Source organism: Parus major, chromosome Z, assembly GCF_001522545.3.
Source record: "Parus major isolate Abel chromosome Z, Parus_major1.1, whole genome shotgun sequence".
NCBI lineage: Eukaryota > Metazoa > Chordata > Aves > Passeriformes > Paridae > Parus > Parus major.
Window position 1 is genome coordinate 33,449,947 of NC_031799.1, and position 24,246 is coordinate 33,474,192.

General features: G+C 37.3%; 1 protein-coding gene across 3 annotated transcripts in view; it reads right to left on the reverse strand.

Moving 5' to 3' along the window:
* PIP5K1B (phosphatidylinositol-4-phosphate 5-kinase type 1 beta) overlaps positions 1 to 24,246 on the reverse strand; it is a 96,134-nt gene that overhangs the window by 29,643 nt on the left and 42,245 nt on the right. For 2 of the 3 annotated variants that reach the window (XM_015653437.3, XM_015653439.1), the window contains exons 4-7: positions 18,239 to 18,369; positions 8,126 to 8,243; positions 4,406 to 4,558; positions 2,392 to 2,691 (exon numbers count right to left, since the gene is read on the reverse strand). In XM_015653437.3, coding sequence (XP_015508923.1) covers positions 2,392 to 2,691; positions 4,406 to 4,558; positions 8,126 to 8,243; positions 18,239 to 18,369 — 702 coding nt within the window. Of the gene's footprint in view, positions 1 to 2,391; positions 2,692 to 4,405; positions 4,559 to 6,150; positions 8,104 to 8,125; positions 8,244 to 18,238; positions 18,370 to 24,246 lie in introns of those variants that run through there. The other variant, XM_015653440.2, reaches the window with a different exon arrangement.

Consider the following 24,246-nt stretch of genomic DNA (forward strand, 5'->3'; position numbering starts at 1 on the left):
TTTTTCAGTCCTGAAATACTGGAAAGATCAAAATTACCTTTCTTTAATGAATTCTTAATTTCAAGTGCCTACACTAACTTTCTCACCTTGGTGTAGCAGTAACAAGAGATAACAAGTTTTCAAGTCCTAAAATGCTGGTCAGTTATCACTCACACCACCCATCTAAGTACCTCATGGACAGAAAAAAGCAGGGGCACACATTGATGTGCTTTTCACAAAATGGACGGAATGTTTCTAGTCTTTTAAAGGCAGAAGGTAAAAGGCAGGTAGTCAGATCCAAATTTATTAGCTGTGTCTGCTCCCTCTGTTTTATAACACAGAGTAAGACTTGCTTGAATAGAAAAAAATGTCAGTTAATTTTTTTTATATACGTATAATTTTCATGGTGTGTATGTACATATATCTACAGATACACACTTCATTGTGAATATGTGTGTTTATATAAATAAACTGATTACTATAGGATAATTTTCTTCTTTACTTTTAATACTTTTAAAATTTAGCTGGGCCTTTAAGAACTTTAGATTAACTTTAGAGTTGTTAATTTAAGATATGCACTGAAAAGGATTATATTAGCACTCAAATAACACGTAGCAGGAATTTTCCCAGACTTTCAAAGAATCAGTAAGAGTTCCTTTATATGTAACAATTAAATGATTGATTCTTGTTTTTACTTTTCAGTCCAGTCTCATCTTTCAGATTCCCTCTTATTTCCAATACAATAGATTCCCCCAGGCTTTGACTGGGTAAGTAATCTTGGACAAGTGGGGGATGCACAGAAAGGCACCTAGATACCCAGATGTGACACAGTGATGCATTTGGTGTCATCACACATGGTAGGAGCTCAGGAAATACTCACTGCAAGAGGCTACAGAGAGAACAATGTGTCGTGTTAGATAAATGTCTCATGCTGAATATGCAGCTGAACATTAGGTCACACAGCTTTACAAACCAATCACAAGGCATTGCAGGACTTCTGTGATAGTTAAACAAAAAATTCTATTCATGTGCAAAAACAATGGTTTCCATCTTGTACCACAGGTGGCAGAGAACAACAAAATCTGATATTCAGGGTGTCTCTTCTGTCTGGTGAGTTCAGACTATTCATTTTGCTTTTATATTATGAAATTCTTAAGATTTCCCTCAGACAGAGCAAATTTTTTCTCTCCAAAACCCCATGAATCCTGGGAAGCTGTGAGAGATCTGGAGTCTCCCTTTTCCTACTTTATATTTTCCTACCCATTCTACAGGAAAAAAAAAATATTTTAAATCAATTCTCTCTGTGTTTAAAAGGAAGTGATTCCTTTCACCAAGGTCCTCTCAAAGAACAATGATTGGTATCCCTATTCTGCCTTGAAAATATTATATTGACAACTTTTATGTGGACTTTGCAGCAGAGGAAGAAATTACCTTGCTCTAGAAATAAGACTGCTGCCATTAGGCCTGCCCTCCCATTCCTAGCTTACCAGGAGACATATTCACAGCAGCTCTACATACAGTTTATCATACATAATAATCATACATAATAATACAGTTTATCATACACAACATAATAAAGGTTCCACAGGGCTAACTATTCCTTGGAAAAAAGTAATTAAAATCTCCAAATTAATGGAAATCATCATCAAATACACTGGACTTCATTCCTGTATTTGCCGGTATTGCCACAGATGGATCAGTGTAATCCTGGATGTACTGAGAAATAGAGGGATAGCCCTGGAACTTAGGGTTGTGCTGGATGATAATGAGTCAGCAATGTGCTCTGGTGGCCAGAATGTTCAGCTGTATCCCAGGCTATGATCACAGTACAGCCACCTGGGTTTGAAAGAGGTGATTGTCCCACTACACTCAACATTGGTGCAGCCTCACCTCAACAACTGTGTGCAGTTTTGGGCTCTACAGTGTAAGGAAGATATAAAATACTATAATGTGTCCAAAGGAAGGCAACAAAGATGGTGAAAGGACTACAGGGCATGATTTGTGAGGAGCAGAGGAAAATATTAGGTTTGAGGGTGGCAGAAAGAGTGGTGCTGATCTTTGGTGCCTGTTGATAGGATGCAAGGGAACCGCTTAAAGCTCCATTAGGGAAGTCCAGAGTGGATAGAAGGAAAAGTTATTCAATGAGATGGTGGTCAAGCACTAGGACCAGTTCCTCAGTGAAGGAAGTGCTCATGGTTGCCAGTCTGCTGGTGTTCAAAAAGTTTATGGACATTCTATTCTGTGACTATGATCTCAGATCACAATACCTTAACTAAAATACAGGCTTCATCAGTGCTCTGATATCCATATTTATCCCTCCTTAAATAGTATGGGAAACAAATGGAGGTTAAGTAACCTGTACTGAGTAAATTTAGAGTAGGGATGAAGACAGAAGTTTAAATATATACTCACTCGACAATCCCGCTGTAGTGTTTTCATTAGTGCACTGTGTGTCTCAGAGTCAAAATACAACCCTTCATGCATATCTTGCAGGAAATCCAGGTCTTTGAATGTAGGGTTGGACTTCTCCCTCTCTTTTCTTGATGCTCTCCGTTTGTATGTGGAACCTTTCAAGTCGTATGTGAAATGCATTTTCAAGGCTCGTGGCAAAACATTGTTCATGACAACAATTCTAATATTAATGCCTCCTGACTGAACGCAGTACAGCCCATAAAATTTGGGAAGAAGAGTCCTTGGGTTCTGGTTCAGATTCTAAAAGAAAACAGATATTTTTACATATGTCTATTTTTAATGAACTTCCATGCTTAAGAAAGGGGTTTTTTTAAACTGCAAAAGACATTAGCCTGAAAGTTGTGTATATTTTCTTATTCAGCATTGTTTCTTCAACTAGTTCATTATCTTTGTGTGTTTCTATTCCAGAAAGCTAGCAGAGGCATTGCCTTTTTGCCAGGAACTTACAAAGCCCAAGAGAGCAGGAATCACATTTATACCAGGTTTCTCTTTCTCACAGAAAAGAACAGACTAGGCTAAACCTAAAAGCATCCCAAAGACTCAATTAAACTTTTCTGAACAACCTATGCATTTTACCTGCTGGAATGAGTTCAAATTTAGTTCTCGTTATCTTGACTTGGATTCTGAAAAACAGATCCCCTCTCTCCATCAGGCTTTACACACTCAGGGTTGTCAAATAACTACGTTATTTCCAAAGGAGTGTGAGGTCATAACAGAACAACAACTGACCATCAGAAGAGAAAAGTGTGAAATAATCCAAATTCCACAACAGGCAAAATCAATTAGTTAGGACAGGATAACAGAAGTAAGAGAGAAAATCCTCCTTCTGACTGCAACTATTCTCAGTTTTCAGCATGAAAAACAAAGAAGGGGGAAAACTACATCAGGTCTTACATGATTACTAAGTCACAATATACAACTATCAGAAGAAAGTGTTTTCACAGAAAAAGTCACAGTGATTGAAGTTTTATACATTGGAAGCCATTGCATAGCAGTGAGAATAAAGTTCCCAGAAACAATACAAACTGGCCTTATATGTAACTGTAACAACTCAAACTTATGCTGAGTGGATTATGATGATTAGGAACAACAAAAAAGTATCTGCCACCATTGTCCTTTTTGATGTGTCAGTACACACCTTTTTTTTTTTTTTTTTACACACAGTGAATCCATGTTGCTTTAGTGCAATAATAACAACATTCCTCATTTTTAATATAAGAGCATAATTTTTCAAGTATTTACTTCAGAAAACAAAGCAAGAAAAGAAAGTCAGTCACAGACCTAATAATACAAAGTCCCACATACCACCCAGAAGAGGGTCTGTTTGTATGTATGAGTGGCTTTTGTTTTTTTTAAAAAAAAATTCTACTTACTTTTTAATCAATGGTTTTCCCTTCAGATGATAGACAAAACCCAATACAATGGACTTAGAGTTAGCTTTCAAAAAGCTCCATTTAAAAATTAAGTTTTGAACAATTCACATAGATATTTTTATCTTTTACATCATTGCTTTAATACATGAGAAATAGAAATTAGAAGTAGTTGGAAACAAAAGGGAAACTGACCGGTCTAGTTTCTTTGTCCACTCTGAGTGAAATGCAGAGGGTAGACAAACACAAAATGGAGAAAAAAACTGAATTAGAAATTTAGAAACCTTATTTTGTTACTAACTTATTAGAAGCAAAGTTTGGTATCAAATTAGATTATGACATTCAGCTTCATCTTGAATGTTAAAAGAACACAAATTCTTTTCTTAAATATATTTTTGATTTGTATATATTCTTTTGGTTGAGTGTGTAGGGCATGAAGTAGAAAGACAGGTAAAAATGTAAAAAATATTACAAAAACTACAGATAAACCCAGTGAAATATTTCAAGACAAATGAAACTGAATCTTCAGAAGTGCAACACGAAACAGGAGAAATAGAGGTAAAATACAGTCTTCAATTACTTACCATATAATAACCTGGCAAGAGCTTCTGAAGAAACTCAGCCTCTTTGTGTTGAACTGTTTTGATGATGAATTCGTCACCGCTAGTTACAAAAAATAAGGACCCACTGGCGCCTGGGTTGGATAATTCAATTAAAGGTTCACTGCAGATTGAGTACTGGAAGAGACAAAAATTGCTTTTCACTGCCAATGCGTACATTACCCAAACAAGTTTAATGTGAAGAACTGCAGGTTCAAGTAGGCACAAGAGACTCATGTAGTAACACTACTGCTTCTGGCTGAGATTTGGCAGGCCGCTCTGCCCAGGTCATGCTTCATAACCATGGAAAAGCATCTGGCTACTGCGCAAACAATCCCTCTTTGTGTCCCAAAGCAACAGGTGGATGTTTCTTTGGAGTGAAACCAGTGGTTGAGGTGGAAGTAGTCAATCTCCACGTCAGCATAGCAAATTCTGAGTCAAAAACTTTGAGAAGACATTTTTCACTGGAAGTGATTGCTTTTCACACACACTTTTGAAAGAAACAGGTACAAGATGGTAGAAAAATAATCTGGGATGAGAGGTTTCTCATTATAGGCAAATAGTCAAATCCTATTTTGTGCAACTGGGATTGAAACTAAACTGGGACTAAACTGGGATAAACTTGGTATAGCGATAGCTACTTATTTTAGTATAGTTACTAATTTTTTTAATCCTTTACTTTTTTTGTTTTATAATTGAAAACCACTTGAAACAGAAAAAAAAAATCAATAGCAGTAAGCAAGAAAAACTGGAATTTAAAGGACCATTATATTGCATATTTAGGCATTCCCATTATAGGATTCCTCTTCCACAGGACACGTTAAGAAGGAAACAACCACATTAAGGAGGAAAAAGACACCAAAGACTACCCCTTACTAACAGAACCATATCTCATATGGAGACTAATGTATATTTATCAAATGTCCACTATTCCAAACTGCATTCAAATTAAATGGAGAGTAGACATTAAGCTCAAAACCATAGATAATCTGTTTATATTAAACTTGAAAACAGTGATAACAGAAAATCTAATAAATATGTTCTTTTGTGAGTACTTGAACTAAAGAAGCATGTTTCCTCTGGACTCATGCCATTGCCTTAATGCATCTTCTTATCCTAGCTTCAGCTAAGGCTTACAATTTTTAAGAGAATTATGCATGATATATAAATATTTCTTCTCCCTGTTTCCACTCAATTCCAATTAATACAAAATACCTTTCTTGTTAATCCTATAGTTGCAATTTTCTACAGACAGAATGGCCATACCAATCAGTAACACTACAAACCTTTAGACCAAATCAGCAGTAGTACTGCAGCAATTGCATTTTTCTTGCCAAAATATTTAAATCTTCATGAGTAACTATCACTGTGATAAACATTTGAATGCAATTATCCTAAATGTTAAAGCTGGATAGAACAGTATAACATAAGCACAAGACATTGACCTACACTCTGTGTTGGTTATTTTCCAGTGGTATGCAGTTCTGTAAAAAAGTCAGCCCACTAAATGCTGCTATATGAAGTGCCCAGCTAGTTTTGACTGGACACCTCTAAAAGGCAAATCAAAATCAAAAGGTCAGAAAATCCCCCAGAGCCTGTCAGCTGAGTATTTATGTTCAAGAAATTTCCCTGCAAAATGACAGTACTCCATGAGGTTTCCAGTGACAATTTAATTCTACCAGCTGTTCAAATGTATTTACGCTTGTTATCCTATCAGACTCATACAGTACCTTACTGCTCATCCTCCTTGGGAAAGGTAAGGCTTTCAGTCTTGAGCTTTGTGACTTCAAATTAATAGAGTAAACTCACATATTCTTGCTGTAATTTCTACTCTTCTTTTACTTCACATGCCCTTCAGCCACAGCTGGACAATCATTTACTACTTACCACATACTACTTGTGTGTTTTCCTGTGCCAAGAGAAAAAAGAATCTGCAACAAGTTGTCTTGACTGGGAAACTTCCCTCAGGGAATAGTTTTTTGTATTTAAAGTGACTGTCACAAATCTTATTCACAGCATGCAGTCTTTGTATAAACTTTAATTTCTGCTACTGCAAAGGCTTCCTTAGATGGAAAAGTTGTTGCAGGTGATAGCAACTTTAGGAAGCAGTGTTTTTTGAGCAGCTGGCGACACAGCCCACATACTTCAGCTTTCACCAAGTCCATAAAAAGAGCTAAGATAAATAACACATTATATAATGACACTACTGTCACCCATGATATCCTTATATCTCAGTTGGAGAGGCATAGATTTGATGGATGGATCACTCAGTGTGTAATGAATTGGTCACACTCTAACAGTTGTGGTCAATGGAAAAAGAAATTCTTCACTCTCAGGATGGTGAGGTGCTGGAATGTGTGGTCTAGAGAAGTTGTGGATGTCCCATCTCTAGAAATGTTCAACACCAGGCTGGATGGGGCTTTGAGCAACCTGGTCTAGGGGAAAGTGTCCCTGCCCTTGGCAGTGAAGCTGGAACTAAATCATCTTTAAGTCCATTCCAATCTAAACCATTCTATGACTCCATGATTTATAAAATTCCCAAACAACTTTATTTCCTTGCTACTAGCATTTATAATTCAAATTAATTATCTTATTTTATATATAACTGTTATATATATATGTTATATAGTCATGAGGACTAGTAACACAGAATCCATACATAGCACTAAAGAATTGAAAAAAGACACCCACATTAAGACACCCACATTCAATCTAAATAAAAGCAAAACCAGCTAAGTGTTACTTTCAGGCTTATTGTCCATAAAGAAAGAAAACTCCATTATAGCACAGTTGAACACATCAGAAACAATTTAGTTAGTAGTATATTAATATCTCAGAACCATTTAATAATTTTTTCTTTTTTATTCACCCAAGACCTTTCAAATTATTTTAGTTTTTAAAAAAGCCATTTTAAACATCGGAGTAAAAAAGGGATTTTAAAACTCATTCAAAAAAGTGCACAATAAAACTCTGGCATTTAAAGTTGCTCGTTTGAACCAGGACACTGATTTCTTGGGTGAAACACTATGAAACAAACGAACACTGGGCAAACATTTAGAAGATGGGAAAACGTCTAGAAGACAATCCAGCTCAGCATTCATCCTACCCTTCCAAAAGCAGAACTACAGGAGAAATAAAATAGTGTATACTTGTCCTAGCAGTGTACAAAGTGGATCCACCAAGTGAAGCCTGATTTTACAACACCAGCAAACTTGGAACTTTTTTTCTCATGTAAACTGAACTCTGTGAAAGAGTAAGTCTTCAATTTATGCAATAGAGAGAACAAAGGAGTCATTCTAAAATGCTTCATTTTTCGTCTGCCATCCATGTTCCTCAAAGCTAGACAGAAACATTTGCAGACCTCACTTTGTAATGAAGTGTATAAACAAACCACAGAAAAGTACTTAATTAGTTAATTGAATTGATAAAAGTCACACAAGTACTGATCATAATTTCTGCAGAAAAATTATCTGAATGACATGGATGTTGCTCTAGTCAATTAACAAAGCAGATTTTTAATATGTATAGTCTCAAAGATGAAGAATTAATTTTTTGTAAACATTTAAAATATTAACTAGTTATATACCCCTCCACACACAAAATTTCATATTGATTTGGGCACCCTTTAAGAATCCTTTTCTGCCACGATGAAACTAGCATGCTTTATAATCATTTGTAACTCAAAGGAAAACTGCAGGCTCTTACCAAATAGTCATCAGGCTTGATACCAAAAAGTTCTCTGAAATAGCGGAAGGCAAGAGGTGCATATGTCTTAAATCTGAAGTCAGGGTAATGATGAGCAGGGGTAAGATTGCTCCCTTCACTGAAAACAAAAACAAACCAAACCAAATTACTGAGCAATTATTAGCAGCTAGTTTCACCATAAAGCTGCCTAACTTGACTGCCTGCTGAGGAAAAGAACAAAAATGCAGATAAATCTCTCTATCACCATTAACCACAGTAATGGAAATGCCTGTGAAAGACACTGCCAGCAAATTCCTTTTTCTCACCTTAAAGGAAATTATTATTTTCACCACATGTATGCATTTGCATAAAGACCATCTGTAAACATGAACAGGACAAAGTCAGCATTCCAAAAGTGCAGGGTAGAGGCTGACGCCACTGAGTATTGAAAACTCTTGTGTCATGGCTGCTCCAGATGGCTCCAACCACAGCATCTCCCCCAGCCCTTCTCTGTTTGTAAGCAGCAGATCCAGCAGGCCAGCTCCTCGGGTAGGCTTACTTCCCAGCTGTGTTGGGAAGTTATCTTCACACACTCCAGTAATCTCCTAACCTGCCTCCTCTTTGCTGTGTTCAATTTCCCGAAGACATCTGGCAGGTTAAAATTTCACATGATTTCATGACAATCATGAAACATCAGTCAGCTTATCTTTGAATAGTTCATCCACTTCCTCATCCTCTATGGGTGGTCTGTAACCAGGATATCTGCCTTTTTGGCCTTCCCCCTGATTGTCACCCATAGATACTCAACCTTCTCATCACTGTCCTGGAGCTTTGTAAAGTCAAAACACTTCCTAGTGTACAGAGCCACCCCACTACCTCTCCTTCCTTGCCTATCTCATCTGAAGGACTTGTAGCCATCCAATGCAGCACTCCAGCCATGCCACCATGTTTCTGTGGTGGTGACTATGTCATGGCTTTCCTGCTACTCTGTGGCTTCCAGTTCCTTCTGTTTGTTACCTGTACTTCTTAGCTCTTTTCCTCATTTCATATCTATCATCTCACTGTATTTTTAACCTGAGTTACAAAAGACTTGAGATGAATTCTAGATACAAGGTAAAGGAAAAGGTCAGCAGCAAAATGCTGCTAGTAACCCCTATGGTTTTTCTATGCCCATGGATTCATTTATGATACAAACTGGGAGATGTCTTTTAAGCAGAAGAATAAAGTTCTACACTGTGTTCAAAACAAACAAGAGCACTCTTAAGACAAAATCAACTAGATAGAAACTTCCTAAAACATTTTTAGGTATTAGAAAGAAGGCATTTATTAGAGCATGCTGGTCATTCTGGGGATCTCACTTGATCAATAATCAAGTGCTCTGAAAGTAATGTGAACAAAGTTTTTACCATACACTGTGATTATTATTCATTAGCTATCCCCACTTACTTGACTTTATTTGACATAATCACACCCCTTATCAGAAGTCCTTATCTGATTCTTGGGGTCTGTCTTCTATGTCCAGTGTCCTTTCTATGTGGCTCTTCCTTCACCTCTGCTTCTGAGTAAGTGCAGTATCATTGTTTTGCACAGCTTCTACTTTGCCAGTCTTGCAGAGCTGAGCTGGCATCCTGCTTGCGTTTGGCATGACTTCTGTTTGCCTAAGTTACATCCTTTATCTATTTCTCCAAGGTTGTGCTGTTGTGTTCTATTGTCCTTGATAAGAGTAGAATGCTGTTCTGTTTTACTATTCTTATCAGTTTGGCCAGGGCCTGAATGGTCTGATAAATAGAGAAATACAAAATCCAAGACTTGACATAGTTACTGAAATCAGCTTTTCCAGCTCCTCTTTATTCATTTACCATAACTAAATTATTCAATAATGTAGACTGTACCGTGATTCTTGGCAAAAAGAATATGGTCTCTAAAAAAGAATAAAAGACTACTACAAATTCACACAGATAAGAAAAGCAATAAAAGTTAAGCAACATTCCTGAAAAAAGATAATTAATAAAAATTAAATATAATTAAAGAATTTTATAGCTTTCATCCTGTACAATTAATACTTGTCATATGAACTTGCCACCTTTCATTAACAGTAGCTTGATGACAGAAGCCTAGCTTCCCCTGTATGCATGCTGCCAAACTCCACACAACTGAACTTTTTCAGTGACAGCAGGTGAACAAGCCTTCTCAGGCTCCAGAAATGTATAACACTTCAGACTCTTGAACAAGAGATGTGAGAAGGAAAAAAACCAAGCAGATTTCTGTCTAGAATTCACACATAAAAGATGTTTGTGGATGACCACAAATACAAAGATAATAGAATGCTGCTTCTTCTTGGAGTGCTAAACCCTAGAGGTAATAGTGAAGGCTGCCTAGTCCTAATGAACTCCTTCGATCACTTTATATTTACTGCAGTACAACTCCAAGATACCAAAATCAAATCCACATATGCTTTATTGTTCCATTACAGAGCTAAAAATGGAAATCAGTAGGATATAAGCTAAAGATGGTAGTGTTTCTTTACAGTTAAGATAGACTAATGTTCAGAGCACTGCCAGATTTGTCAGACACTAAGTTTTATATAGCTGGTTGTGATTCACTAAATTATTGCACAATATGAGGATGTCCCAGCAGTAATAGCTACACTGGAAACCTGGGGCAAATGCATTTAATTGTCAAAAGATGCAGAAAAGTATAGAACATAACGTCTCTACTGAAGTATCACAATTGTCAGGGAATATGGGACATCTAAATTTTTTTATAAAGTTCTACATTTTGGTACAAAATACTTTTATAAATCTGCTTCCTCCAGCTAACTTGAAACTAAAAAGCTTCTCTTGTGAAAGCATGTCAGCAAATAGATTACATGTCCTTACCTTACCAGAACATGTATGGTCACCTCAGGTGAAGGTCACTAAGGTGAGATGAAGGTAGGAGGTTTGCTATGACAATAGGACAGTTCTGAGCCATTTCGTGTGTTTGGAGTAAAATGACCAACACTGGGTCAGCAGATGCACAGTAATGCATAGTAAGTGGAGATTTATTGCAAAACAGAGAAATTATATTGGAATAGTTTCTACACAGAGGGCAATTCCATGTATTTAGAGTACATCAGATACTTTATTACAGACATAACAATCAATTTCCCTATGCAGACAACTTTCCTTATTTTTTATGAAATCAACTTTTAAAAACACCTTATGTTTAAGATCTACGGAGTATTTTGCTATACCCTACTATTTCTGTTAATCATATTAATTAGTTTCAGCTTCATTACCCAACAGAATAGTTTACTGATCCCAACAGTAAGCTCTTCTGTAATTCATGAAGCAAGCCTGACACAAATTTAAGATTTCTTTTTAGTACTCTGGAAAATAGTTTTTAAGGTTTTCTTGATAGTACTTTAAACAGAAAAAGGAGCCTCACTTCCAGTAATTTCTTACAGTAATGGAACCCTTTCAAATTTCTTATCAGTTTGAAGCTCATACAACGTGTATGATTTGAATATGGCCTTGCTCTTGCTGGAAAAGGACAAACTCCACTGTAAAGAATGCTTGATGCAAGTACATCCCTACCATATTTAGAATGATTCACATTCCACTCAATTAGCTATTGAAATAACGTATCTGTGGCTTCTCTCCACATTTTGTTGATGCATTTTAAAGTTCCACTCTTGTGGGATAAAAGTGTGTATGCAAAGCCCTACATATTACAATTTTTAATCAGTCTAGGGAGTTTCAAGGGGATGATTATGTCTTTGAAATTGAACAAGAAAAATGCCCGTGATCCACTGACAAAAAGTTAAATCTTCAAAATGGTGCTTTGGACATAATAAAAAAGGGGGGTAACCATATAATTTCCCCCTCAGCTAGTTTAAGCACAGGTCTACCAGAGAAACAAAGAAAGACTTTCAAAATTAGCTCTGATTCTGGCAGTCTTGAGGAATTCAAGTCTTTTTCTATGAGCTATGACAACAAAACACAGGCTTTTGAAAGATTAAGAAGCAATTGTAACTTACAAGGTATTTTAATAACCTGAACTGTTACACCACACAGAACATTTATAGACTAAAGAAGAGAGACTAAATTTAAAATGTAAGTTTGGTTTAATACATAAATTGTAATTATTTTTTTTAAATCAAGCACACCTAGAAATGACAGTATACGCATCTTAGCCTGTCTCTTTGTAAAAACAGAGTAAATTTAAAGCACAGGTGGTGCAATATCAAACTAAAAGTGAAGTAAAACTAATTACATTTTAATGACTAACCCAATGGCTGTAAAAATTTGTTTAACACCCAGATACATTTCTCAGCAGTTTTTCTTTGCTATGGTCTCACTACCAGGGTACTCACGATGTACTCAGGAGATACAACCCCTATCTGAACGGGCAGAGAAAGCCAGCTGCGTATCTTGGTAGTAAGCCTTCATTGCTGAGGATTGTTAAAAGGCTCTGATGGAGCTGTTAACAAAAGAATTAGTCTGTAGTTGTGACCCCGTGTATAACTTTTTTGTGTGTATTGTAAAAAAATTGAAGAGGAGAAACACTTGGGTTCTATCAGTGAAAGCAATCCTTTTTTGGATTGTAAAATCAAAATAAAATGTCTAAACGCAATTGCTCCCAACACTAAAAACTAAGATTATCTAATTTAAATTTAATTGCACTTGAATGCAGCTGTTTTTTAAAAATTCATCAAAATGTGTTTCAGCTCTAAAAACTGTATCAAACAAGCACATCCTGCGGGCATGTTCCTTTCCTGTATGTAATTTCAGGAAAGCATCATTTGGCACATGATGGAAGTAGGATATCTGTATCAATAGGTGGGTCTGTGTTTCCTTCATATTGTGGGTTAAAGTCCTGTGGTAATATCCCTTTTTCTCACTTACATTTTCCTAAACTTTCAGTTACCAAATGCTCTCCTAAGTGGTTCCCTGCAAGACAGCTTTGAAATACAACTAGGAATAGTAAACAACTAAAAAACAAGTCAAATCAATCACATCTACATAACAGCTGAATACAGAAGCATTTACTTACAACGATGAAGATATGATTATTTCATAATCACTGGAAATGCTATTAAAATACAGGATCTCAGGGTACTTGAGAAGTATTTTAAGCAGTCTACATAACCATACAACTATCCGGGTTATCAGAGGTTTACCAATAATTTATTGGTTACAGAAGTAGCTGAGTCCAGTAACTCACACCAGATTTTGCTTCTGTCACCAAAGTATACCCATTTCTAACATTTGTTTTGCATCTTCCACTGTGTTATCACTCAACTCACAAACCATAAAATCCTTGTCAGAATTCGAGTCATTCTGTGCATCTCTGCAACCAAAGCACCAAGGAAGAGCAGCAGCACTTTACCAGAATATTCAAGTCACTTTATCTTCCTTGTGAAACCGCTCAATAGAAACCCATGTCATGGTGTAAGTTAAACAACAGCTCATTGTTAGTGTGAACATTTAAATACAAGTCACACTGAACATCTAGAGCATTCTATACTACAAAAACACTTAGTCCATCAGCTAACCTATGATACAGGTTTAGTACAGGTATTTCAAAGGGTATCAGTTTTCTCAATCAGTTGTCAAAAACATTAGGGAAAGCACTACACTTCAGTTTTAGATGTAGGGGAGAACCCAGACTGGCAAAGTTTTTACTTTCTTAGTACTTTTGAGTACTTATTTGGGCTATTGTTCAAATGCTATCACAATACAACGGTAAGCTTCTGGCATTAAAGAGGAGAAACTACGGAATAATCTTTCATTAGCATCACAAGAAAGCAATTTGTAAATGAACAAGTTTAGTATACAGACTGTAGCTGCAGAGTGCTACAGGTCATCAGCATCTAACACTCCTCAGCTCCATTAGAAACCATAGCAACTGTTCTCAATATGCAGGATCTAGACCCTGGAATCAAAGTGTATTAACAAGAGAAGTGCAGAAGATTGACTAACAACTTGCTGCAAAAAAGGTCAAACTCAACAGTTGGAAGCAGCCTCCATCTAAGAAAAAAAACCCCGCAGACTGAAACATACCGTCTTGCTTGAAATGGTCTGCATTTCTGAAACTTCATAACCAAAATTAGCTGATACAGTGGAGCAGCTTCTGTTTGGCTTCTCAGTGACCACAGAAAATTCACCTCCTTCTGTGTCTGCTGGAAGACCCTAATAAGCTGCCTACACTGCCAGCTTACAAGCAGCTGCACAGCCCCATGGCCCAGTGAGTAGTTTCAGCCACCACTGCCTGCCAGAGCTAGCCTTACAAATGAGCGACGAGCCGTTCTAACCAAGGCTGTCTCACTGGGAGCCAGCACCACAGCCAAGCCAAAGGGCTGACTAAATACTGCTGAAGCCACATTATACAGATGACTAACTGGAAACAAACTGTGCCACCGGGAACTGCTTCCAGCCAAGGAAGATGGGCATAAATATGCCCCTCACAGCTTGTCACAGGACAGAGCATAGAGAGCACATGCAGGATGAATAACATTCCCACCAAACCCTCCAACCACTGTTGCAGCAGTTACAGCACCAGGTAAGCATCTCTGTTGCTGGATTTCCCAAAGCAGAGTTGAAAAGCCAGAAAAGAGGTTACTTGGAGTGGTTTCACTGTATCCAGTGCATAGAGTGTAGACTGCAGACACTGTCTTCAGAATCAAGTAGGTCAGTGCAGGGTGCTTTTTGTTTCTCCATCCTAGGAGCAAATTTGCACAGTACCATTTTAACTCTTTGGGTGGTGGTTCTCAATAAGCAGCATTATAGCAGCTTCCAGTAATACCTCATTTTCCAAAAACAACAAAGTCCTGGGGACCTTGAAGAGAAGGGGATGAAAGGCCCTCCACCACTACCTTGTGCAAATGAAGGCAAGCACCTTTGCAATTCAAATCTGCCCACTCTACAGAGACACCTGTACTTCACTCAAAGTCACTTCCAGAAATAAACATGTAAATTAAACTGGGCTAAACTCTGACCAATTCAACACAGTTACAGAATAACTCTGGACCAGGAATAACCTGAAATCCAGGGAGTTACTTCTGATTTATATCAGTAGCTCCCAAAATATGCAGAGCAGTTATGTTCAGATCTGACCTAAACACTTTTTTCTCTTGCCTTTTTCTCCCTTCTTAATGAATCCTGAATGCTTCAGTATGACTGCTAAAGCAGAGACACAGGCTGAGGGTTATTTCAGGGTCTGAGATGTGTGCAGAGACTATTTATCCTCTTCAACCAATAAAATTCATAAACAAGTGTTAACTATTTTCCCCTAGATATAAAAAGGCAGACATAACACTGTTCTGCTCAGCAGTGCACAGGCTGCATTGCATTGCATTTCTACCAGCTTAGGTCTATCTTACCACTGCCATCTTAACAGTGCTCCTGTTGCTGTCAAAGACGCACGGGTGCCTATGACTGAGAAACAGAGTCTTCTCACCTCGCTGCCAGACTCAGGAAAGGCAGGGAAAACATGGGGGGAAGGTGGAGCAAGACACTGTGTGAAGAGGCGGGTTGCTTTGAAGTTGCCAAAATGAAGGGGAAGTTCAGCTGACAGCCTGTGTTAAGTTTCAGATAAATTATTTGTACCCAAAGCAAGTGGAAAAATACTGCACCTTGCTGGGCAAGCACCTATTTCAGCACCGCTCTTGCTGCACTGTTAGGTTCTCTTTCAGCTGCAAACTTCTGCAGAGAGTTTACTCAACCTCAGTGTGCTCCAGGGTACTTCCAGGTAGAGGTCAACTCACTTCACCTGCTGGTGTAACTAATTTTCACTAATTGCTTTCAACCCAGACAAATCCAAAGGGGACAAAAAAAAAAGTCATGACAGTAATTATTTTTAACAACGCTGTCATCACATGTAGGTACTCCCCTAGGAAAAAGTGAAGAGCACCTAAGGTGCACCTTGGGAGTGCAGCCCCTGCTGTAAAGAATGTACAGCCTTTGCTTTTTACTTCAAACATGGGTAATGAAGTTACCTATTGAAGTCCTATGGCTCAGGACCAAACCACATAATGCTGTCCTGAAACAACATCCCAAGACTTTGAACCAGCAGGGAAGAATTCTGTATTAATTTTGTGCAATCCAAAAGTATTACAGTTTGTGCACAGTAATGCACTTCTGGTTGAATATATTTTAGATAAATAAAAGTGGATGTTACACTGAGACATAGCAAGGACTTGAAATTTGACATTTCTGTGCATCTGCATAAGAAATCAAGTGTCATGTTTGAAGAGATTGCTACAGATAGCCAACTTTTCCATAGATAATGTTGTCAACAAGTGCTCTTTATGGAGAGGCTCTTTATTACAGTCAAGGTGTCTCATTATGCTATATACTGCTTACTACCTAGCTATGTAAAAAAAAAAACAAACAAACTCAAATCTACACTGCTTTGGCCATTACTTTCATTGTCTAATTTTCGTGAAAATATTTATTTTTTATAGGAAACTGTAAAGGTGCTACTAAAGCTTTTGTAATAAATTTTACATTAGTGGAATCAGTTTCTTCCTTCTGCCTTTTGTTTTTGTTTCAGAAGTGATGTGTCCTAGCTCTTCCTTAATACCAATACAAAACAAGGAAATCTCATTTCTGTGTATACATGCATATGAGTCGCACAGGAAAGAAGGTACATGCAATGCTGTGGACTACAAAACATTTCATTTTACTTGTTCTTTTAAAACTATGATTAAAAAGAGAATCATTTTTCTTTCTCAAACCGTGCTGTATAATAACAGTTTCAGCATGTAGGTTCTATTTAATTTCCATCAACAAAGCTGATATAGCAAACACAGCACAGAAGCCTTTATCACTGTCATAGGCAGACATTTTTCTCACCAATAAAAGCTTTGTTACATGATATATAAATTTCTCACCTGTAAGTTGGATTTTTTAAACAACATTTTGTAATTATAGTGTAGGAAAACACATGCATATAATTAACAAAAACACATGCATATAATTAACTTCTCTGTATCTACCTAATCTACAAGAGAAAGACTACTAATGTGCGCAAACCCTATCATTAACACCAAAACAAGGATATGAATACCCTCCACTACTATGTATTAATGTGAAAGCTTCATTTCACTTTTTTTTTTTTCATTAAGGATATCTCACTTCAATGAAAATCAAGGAAATTTACATGAGGAAATACCAAAATTTAAAATGTCTGCATTTTGTACATTGTTCATTTAACTTGGTTTAGTGACACCAGTAAATACTAAGGATTATAAATTATCCAAAACAGCTTATGCAGTAGCATTCAAACTGTACATGAACAAAACTTTGAAAAAGTGGTAAAAATCAATCCCAAATCCAGGAAAGATTATGGAGATAGCACGTTCTTACTGAAATGACTGTATTTAGTGCTTCTGAAAACCCAAAAAACACTCAACAGAGTAAGTCATTTTGATTTTGAAATACATTTCCCCTAAACCCTCCCCATTTCTTGCTAGCATATGGAACTTGGAAAGGATACGTGGCACTATATTTCATCTTCTGTACACCAAAAATATAACCTTGATTTTCCTTATGAGCATAACTGTATTGTTACAACTTATATACCATCAACTTGGCAGTGATACAAGCTGAGGTGGTAAAGCAGTCAAGGTGCACAACCTGTAATCAGCATAGCTTAAAGGAGATGAGTGTTGTCACTAGACTAGATTCCTGAATAGAATTTTATAGTGTAAATATAAGGCAATGTTGTAATATAAATTTTTACATTATAATAAAAACAGCAGGACTTGAATTTTCACAATTTTTTTTAAAACTCATCAACAACATATCAAGTATTATTTTCAGAAACTAATACACAACTAATCAAATGTGAATGTCAGATTCACAAATCACATCAAATTCAAATTGACAACTCCATTAATTGAAAGTGTCAAAATTTCTTTCTCTATCTATAAATGGTAAGTCTCAAATCTTCCGAAGTGTGACCTTTCAAATTCTCTCCCTACCTTCATTTTAAATGACAATATGAGGACTAGTTACTTTTCAAGTTTCATACATTATACATACTCTAACATGGTTTTGTTAGAAAACAAACCTGGTTCAAAACACCTAGATAAGAGCTGAAATTATGTAATTTTATTGAAGAAAAATCCAATATGTTTCTTCTTACCTTGGTAGAAAGACACTTTCCACTACATAGAAATCTTGCATAAGAACATCTCTGTCTGGCTTTGATGTAAGGTTTCCTACGGTGTATCCTATTCCCAACTGGATAGCACCTTTAATAGCCGAGGATGCAGTCTGTGTAGAAAGTAAGAATTCAACCATGAGTTTGCTAAAAGCATATTTCTGTCCTTTTTCAGTAATATTATAGCTAAACACTTTGATCATTTTCAAAATAACAGCACCCTGCCATCTTTACATCCTAGACCTCAGTGAAATAACTGATTCTTAATTAAAATTATTTCAAAGAATCACAATATATAAAGTGAAACTTTTCAAATTGCCCAAATAATTTAGACATGGAGTTCTAACTCAGCATAGAATCACGGAATAGCAGGTTGGAAGGGGACCTCAAGAGGTTCAACCTTTCTTGACAAAACCATGATCTGGACAAGACAACCAAGCACCCAGTCCAGCCAAATCTCAAAAATGCCCCACACTGGGGAATCCATCAGTTCTGGGGAGATTATTCCACTGGCTGATTGTTTTCACTGTGAAATATTTCCACTTGTGTTCAAGCGGAATATCCCTAGGAATAACTTAAACCTATTATCCCTGAGATTTTCCTAGTCACCCCTAGTAAAAATAGTCTCTATCTTCTTTGTAACCTCCCTTCAAGTACTGTAACATCGGGACAAGTGCCTCAGCCTTCATTTCTTAAGGTTGAACAAACCAAACTCTCTCATCCTTTCCTCACATGTCAGGCTTCCTAGCCCTTTGATCATCTCTGTGATCATCTCATTCTCTCTACCCTCTCCAGCCTCTCCATATCTTTTTTGTATTGCAGAGACCAAAATTGACAACAATTCCAGGCGTGGCCTGACAAACACTGACAAGAATGGGATAATCTCTGCTGCTGAAGCCCCTGTGGATGCAGACCAAGATCTCACTGGGCTCCTCTGCTGCAGCAGCACACTGCTCACTCATACTGACCTTGTTGCTCACTGGCACTCCCTTGTCCCTTTCCATGGAGCTGCCTCCCAACCTTGTGCTCCCAACGTTTCCCCAGGGGTAAGACCTTACACTTGTCCTTGCAGGACTTCAAAAGGTTCCTCTTTTCCCACTCTTCCAGCCTACAGGGTGGCTCTCCCTTCCAAAGTGTTCACTCGATCCCTGAGTGACTTTAAGTGCCCTGGATGACCACTTATGAAGACATGAAACAGCATTGGACTAACACCAATCCCTGGGGGACCCCACTTGTGCCAGATGCCAGCTGGAAAAGGAGACATCTACTCCCACTCTGGGTGCTGCCTGTGGGTCAGTTCTCCACCCACTGCACGGGCAGCTTGTCCAGACTGTTACACAACAGCTTCACCAGGAGCCTGTGGGAGATCACAGAGGAAGCCTTGGAGAAACACAGGCAGACAATGTCCATGGCTTGTCCCACGTCAACCAAACAGGCTACTTTGCTGTAGAAGGCAATCAGGTTTGTCAAGCACAATTTGGCCTTGGTGAACTCGTGCTGGCATTTCCTAATCATGTGCTTCATCTGACTTGTGGTGGCTCCTAGAAGAATTCTTTGCATAACATCTTCCTCTGCCTTAGTATTAACCTTCAGAGTGCACAGCCAGACCCCAAACTCCACAATATTGTCATCACTGCAGCCAAAGCCTAAGTGAGATATTACAAAGCTGGTTTCCTTGCTAGTGAGCAGCAAGTCCAGCTGTGCCTCATTCTTGGTTAACACATATAACATTGTATGAGGAAGCAGTCCTGTATGCATTCCAGGAACTTGATGGATGTTGTGATCGCCTGTATTGCTCTCCAAGAACGCCTGGATAGTTGAAGTCACCAAAAACACCCACGATGTTATTCAAAGGCTGGTCAAGCGACCCTGCTTAAGTGCTTCTTTGCCCTTCTAGAGGTCAGTAGCAGCTGCCTAATCTGGGACGCCCTTGGGGGTGTCCCTGCTCATCTTGAACCAGAGGCATTTGATAGGGCTTCCATAGTCACTGTAGTTGACTTCTACATGTTCATGATCCACTTTTAAGCCACAGCACAACTCCTCCTCTACTTTCCTGCCTATCCTGACAAAACTGGTAACCATCCTTTGTAATCCTCTTAAGACATTTACAATCTAACAGGACATTCAAATTGCTTAAGGATTGTGAAGTATGCATTATATTCTGGAAAAAAAACACTGACAAATTCCAGGTGATTGTACATACATGCCAAGGCATCACAATGCAAGCCTATGGCTTAAATGCTGATTTTAAATGCAAATAAATGTATTTATTACATTCTGCCTAACAGTCAGTGCAAGAGATCCATTGAGTGTGGGGAGTCCAGAGAAAAATTAAATGGGGAAAGCAAAACCTCTCCACAAAAATCTACCCTTATAAAAGTACAATGACTAAATTCAATGGCCAGAGCTTGCAGGTCAGAGAAGGCTTCAAAACAATAGCATGAAATTGTGACACCATATATGTGCAAATTGAGACCATGTCTGAAACTTTCCCACGATGAATTGACAGTCATGCTGCATGAATTTAAAAAAGCAGCAGAAGTGAGTCAAAATCAGAAACTAGTAAAGAACGGAATTTTTAAGAAAACATGGAAGGAAAACCATTGGGTGGGGAAAGAATGCTATAAGGGAGTATCCTCCTTTGCATGATCACCAGTTTGAAAACAACATGTTTGGTCCCTGTTTTTAGGTTTTACCTCCTAACTACCAAACAAGCAAGAGACTAACAGAGGAAACAAAGAATATCAGAAGTTTCATGATCAGAACCTCTTCAGCACGTAAACAGAACCATTTGAGGAGTGGAAATTACATAAGAAATGGTTCAGGTACACAAAGCTACTCTTGTTATAGTTCTTGGAACAGCATATACTAGAGTGGCTGATTTTTTTCAGAAAAGAGAAGACAGAGATGTGTACCTCTTAAATAATTAAGACTGCATACCAAGCAGAACTTTTACTTGCATAACAGTTTAGAACCAGTGATTTGGTGGGAACAAACAACACTCCATTCTGAAAGTGCTACTTTGACTAGTAAAAAGATTTGGCTTTGTGTCATAAGAAGAGTCACATTTTTCTTTCCTTGAAAGGCATCTATTCATGAATGATTAATGCCCAACAAAAGCTGTAATTATGTAACTTTGATCAAACCAATACACATACAAATAGTTTCTGCTTCATTGCTCGTTGTCTTTCTTGTTCACTGCCACAGCAAGCAACTATATCTGGAAGAACAGCAGATAGTACAGTACAACAGAAGACATGCCATTCCAAATGAACCCTGAAAAAACCCACCAAACTTCTAAAACACCCAAGACAAGTAACCTGGCAACGTGATTTCAAAAGGAAACTTCTGGATCATCTTTCAAGCTCATAAAAATATCTCTAGTATTATTTTTCAAATTCAAAAGACCTACAGACTTGTCTCCAGGAGGCAGTGTGTAAGCCTTCTACCACAATGACACAGACCTTTCCTACAAGGTTACCTTCTTGTTAATTTCCACTTATATTCAGGACTGTCATTAGCAACCACTCATCCTTTCTGCAGCAACCAAGGAAGTTGGTTTAGCAGAAATGTAATGTTATGAAATCATTCAGAATACTTTAACAACTGTTTTGAAACAAATTGAGAGCCGCTACAGTATGCTGAAGGCAACTGCTGGTCCAAAGTCCACTCTTTGTCAATCACCACTAACACCAAAGGCTGGAAACCCAGTATGCCCTTAGCAACTGACAAGCATTTGTTTTCACAATCCATTACATAAAAACAAAACAAGCCTTGGAATTTGTCTTTAAAGCATCACTTCTCAATTTTTTGATATTATTATTAATAATAATATTATTATCATCATTAAATCCAAGGAAAAGATAAAGAAGCTGCTTCTTAAGCTTTAGGGAAAATGTTCTTGAAGCGTCCATTTTGTTACTACAAAAATATATTTATTGGAAACAGCAAATGCAACTGGAAAAACAGAAGTCTCTTGTGAATGTTTCCTTATTTGGGCACACCTCTTTCAATGCCCATGAAGACAGCAAAATGTAGTTTCAAACCCAGCCCCTTATTTATTTCAATTTGTCTTGAGTACTCTCATGCTGCAAAGGAAAAAATAAAAATCAGCAACCTTCAGTTGCTGACTTTTTTCAGTCTTTTAGAGACTGAAATAAATTTTTCTTCCTATTAGCTTCATCTAGAGGTTCAGAAAATGGCCCTGAGGTCATTTATTAGCTGTAACTATAAAGCTGACAGTGCACAGTGACAGTACAGCAACTCCCAGATCATTTAACCTGTTATGAACCTGCTGAAACTTAAGAAATATTAAGGAATGAGAATAACCAGCAGGATAAACATGTTGATGAATTTTAGGTTATGAAAGTGATGGAATTTGTAGCAAATGGTGTACACTATGATAGCTGTCTTTGTTACATAAAGGGGCACAAAGTAAAACTTCTCCCATCCTCTTTTTGCTGAAAAGCATATTACTGTCTCCTGCACAGGTGCTTTGATGTTTTTATCCCTGCATAAAAATCTGAAACTGTCTTCATTATGATGAAACATCTTTGCCTCTTTTTGTCAAAAGTAACTATATATTTTTTTCTATATTTGTCATATGGCTTTGCTAAAAGAACTTGTAGTTATGAAAAATCATATGCAGACTCAAAGCATAACAGCAGTATATAATCCAGAACACAGGTATATGGAAGATTTGCATCACTGATAAACATTCTAGCACTCAATGCACTGGTCTCTGAAATTACTTTCTCTGCAGATTGGTCTTCCACTTGCTCTACATTACTCTAAGCTGAAATCCTTTTTCAGAGTAGCAAAATAAATGAGAATTTAAATCCTCTCAAATCAGGTCTTAAGTTTTCACATGATCCCACAAATATACTAAGCAGGATTTAGATATTGTTTTTCCCACAAATAGTCACTTTCACAAAGCATTCTAAAACTTAAATTTGTTATTTTCATAAATCAAAGGTGTTATTCAGACAGACATAACACATATAAAGGCAGTTCACATACCGATAAAAAAAAAAACCAAGACAACAACTAACTAACTGAAACTAGCTGACAGCTGTGCAAATTAGGAACAAGGCTACTAAAAGGATTGAAGAAGTCTGTTCTTTAAAGTAAATGAAAAAAAATCAAGAATGGCAAAAATACAGATAACTGTAGTTTCAGAAAGTATATTACAAACTGGTCAACAATTATTTCTGTTAGAGTGTGAAGGTTGTAAATTACTGGCAAACCTGACAAACCATGAATGTGTCAGTAAATGTACAGACTACATTATACACAAAGGTTTTAGATATGGTAAATGGATTTATTCCATTAATAAGGAATGAATGACACTTTTAAATAAGTGTCCTTATAATTTCTTGGTAATTGTATGGGACTATTAATGGCTATGGACTATCAATCATTTAACAAATCACGAACAGATTGGAGCTGAGCAGGAGGACACAGGCTTCATCTAATTTAATAGAAGTTCCTCATCTCTACTATTATTCACAGTTATTTTTCAGTTCATCTTTCAATTCTCAATTGCTCTTTGCTAAATCTATATGCATTTCCCACAACATGCTCAGGAAATGTAACTAACATTCCAGCCTTCTTCAAAAGTAGTCATCCCAGGGAAACCTTTTAAGACTTCATGAATGTGAACTTTGTTCTTGTTTTTGTATTCTCCCCTTTTACGACATTTTATTGCAGCTGAAGTTTGACCTATGAACTTCCCATTGCAAAGATGGTGATTTTTCCAGAAGACAGCTGGTTTATTGCAGGTGCCATAAAGCTATGAAGAGAAATTAACTCTGTGTTGGAAATTCTACCTCATTACCACTGTAAAGGGCAAATTGATTGCTTTCTTTCACCTTCTCTACTGGTGTCATTCAAACAGGTTTAAAAATATGCCAAATGAAATGGCACAGACACCTAGCTACCACAGCTCTTCATAACAGATGTCTGAACAGAAGCCTTCACTTGTTAACACT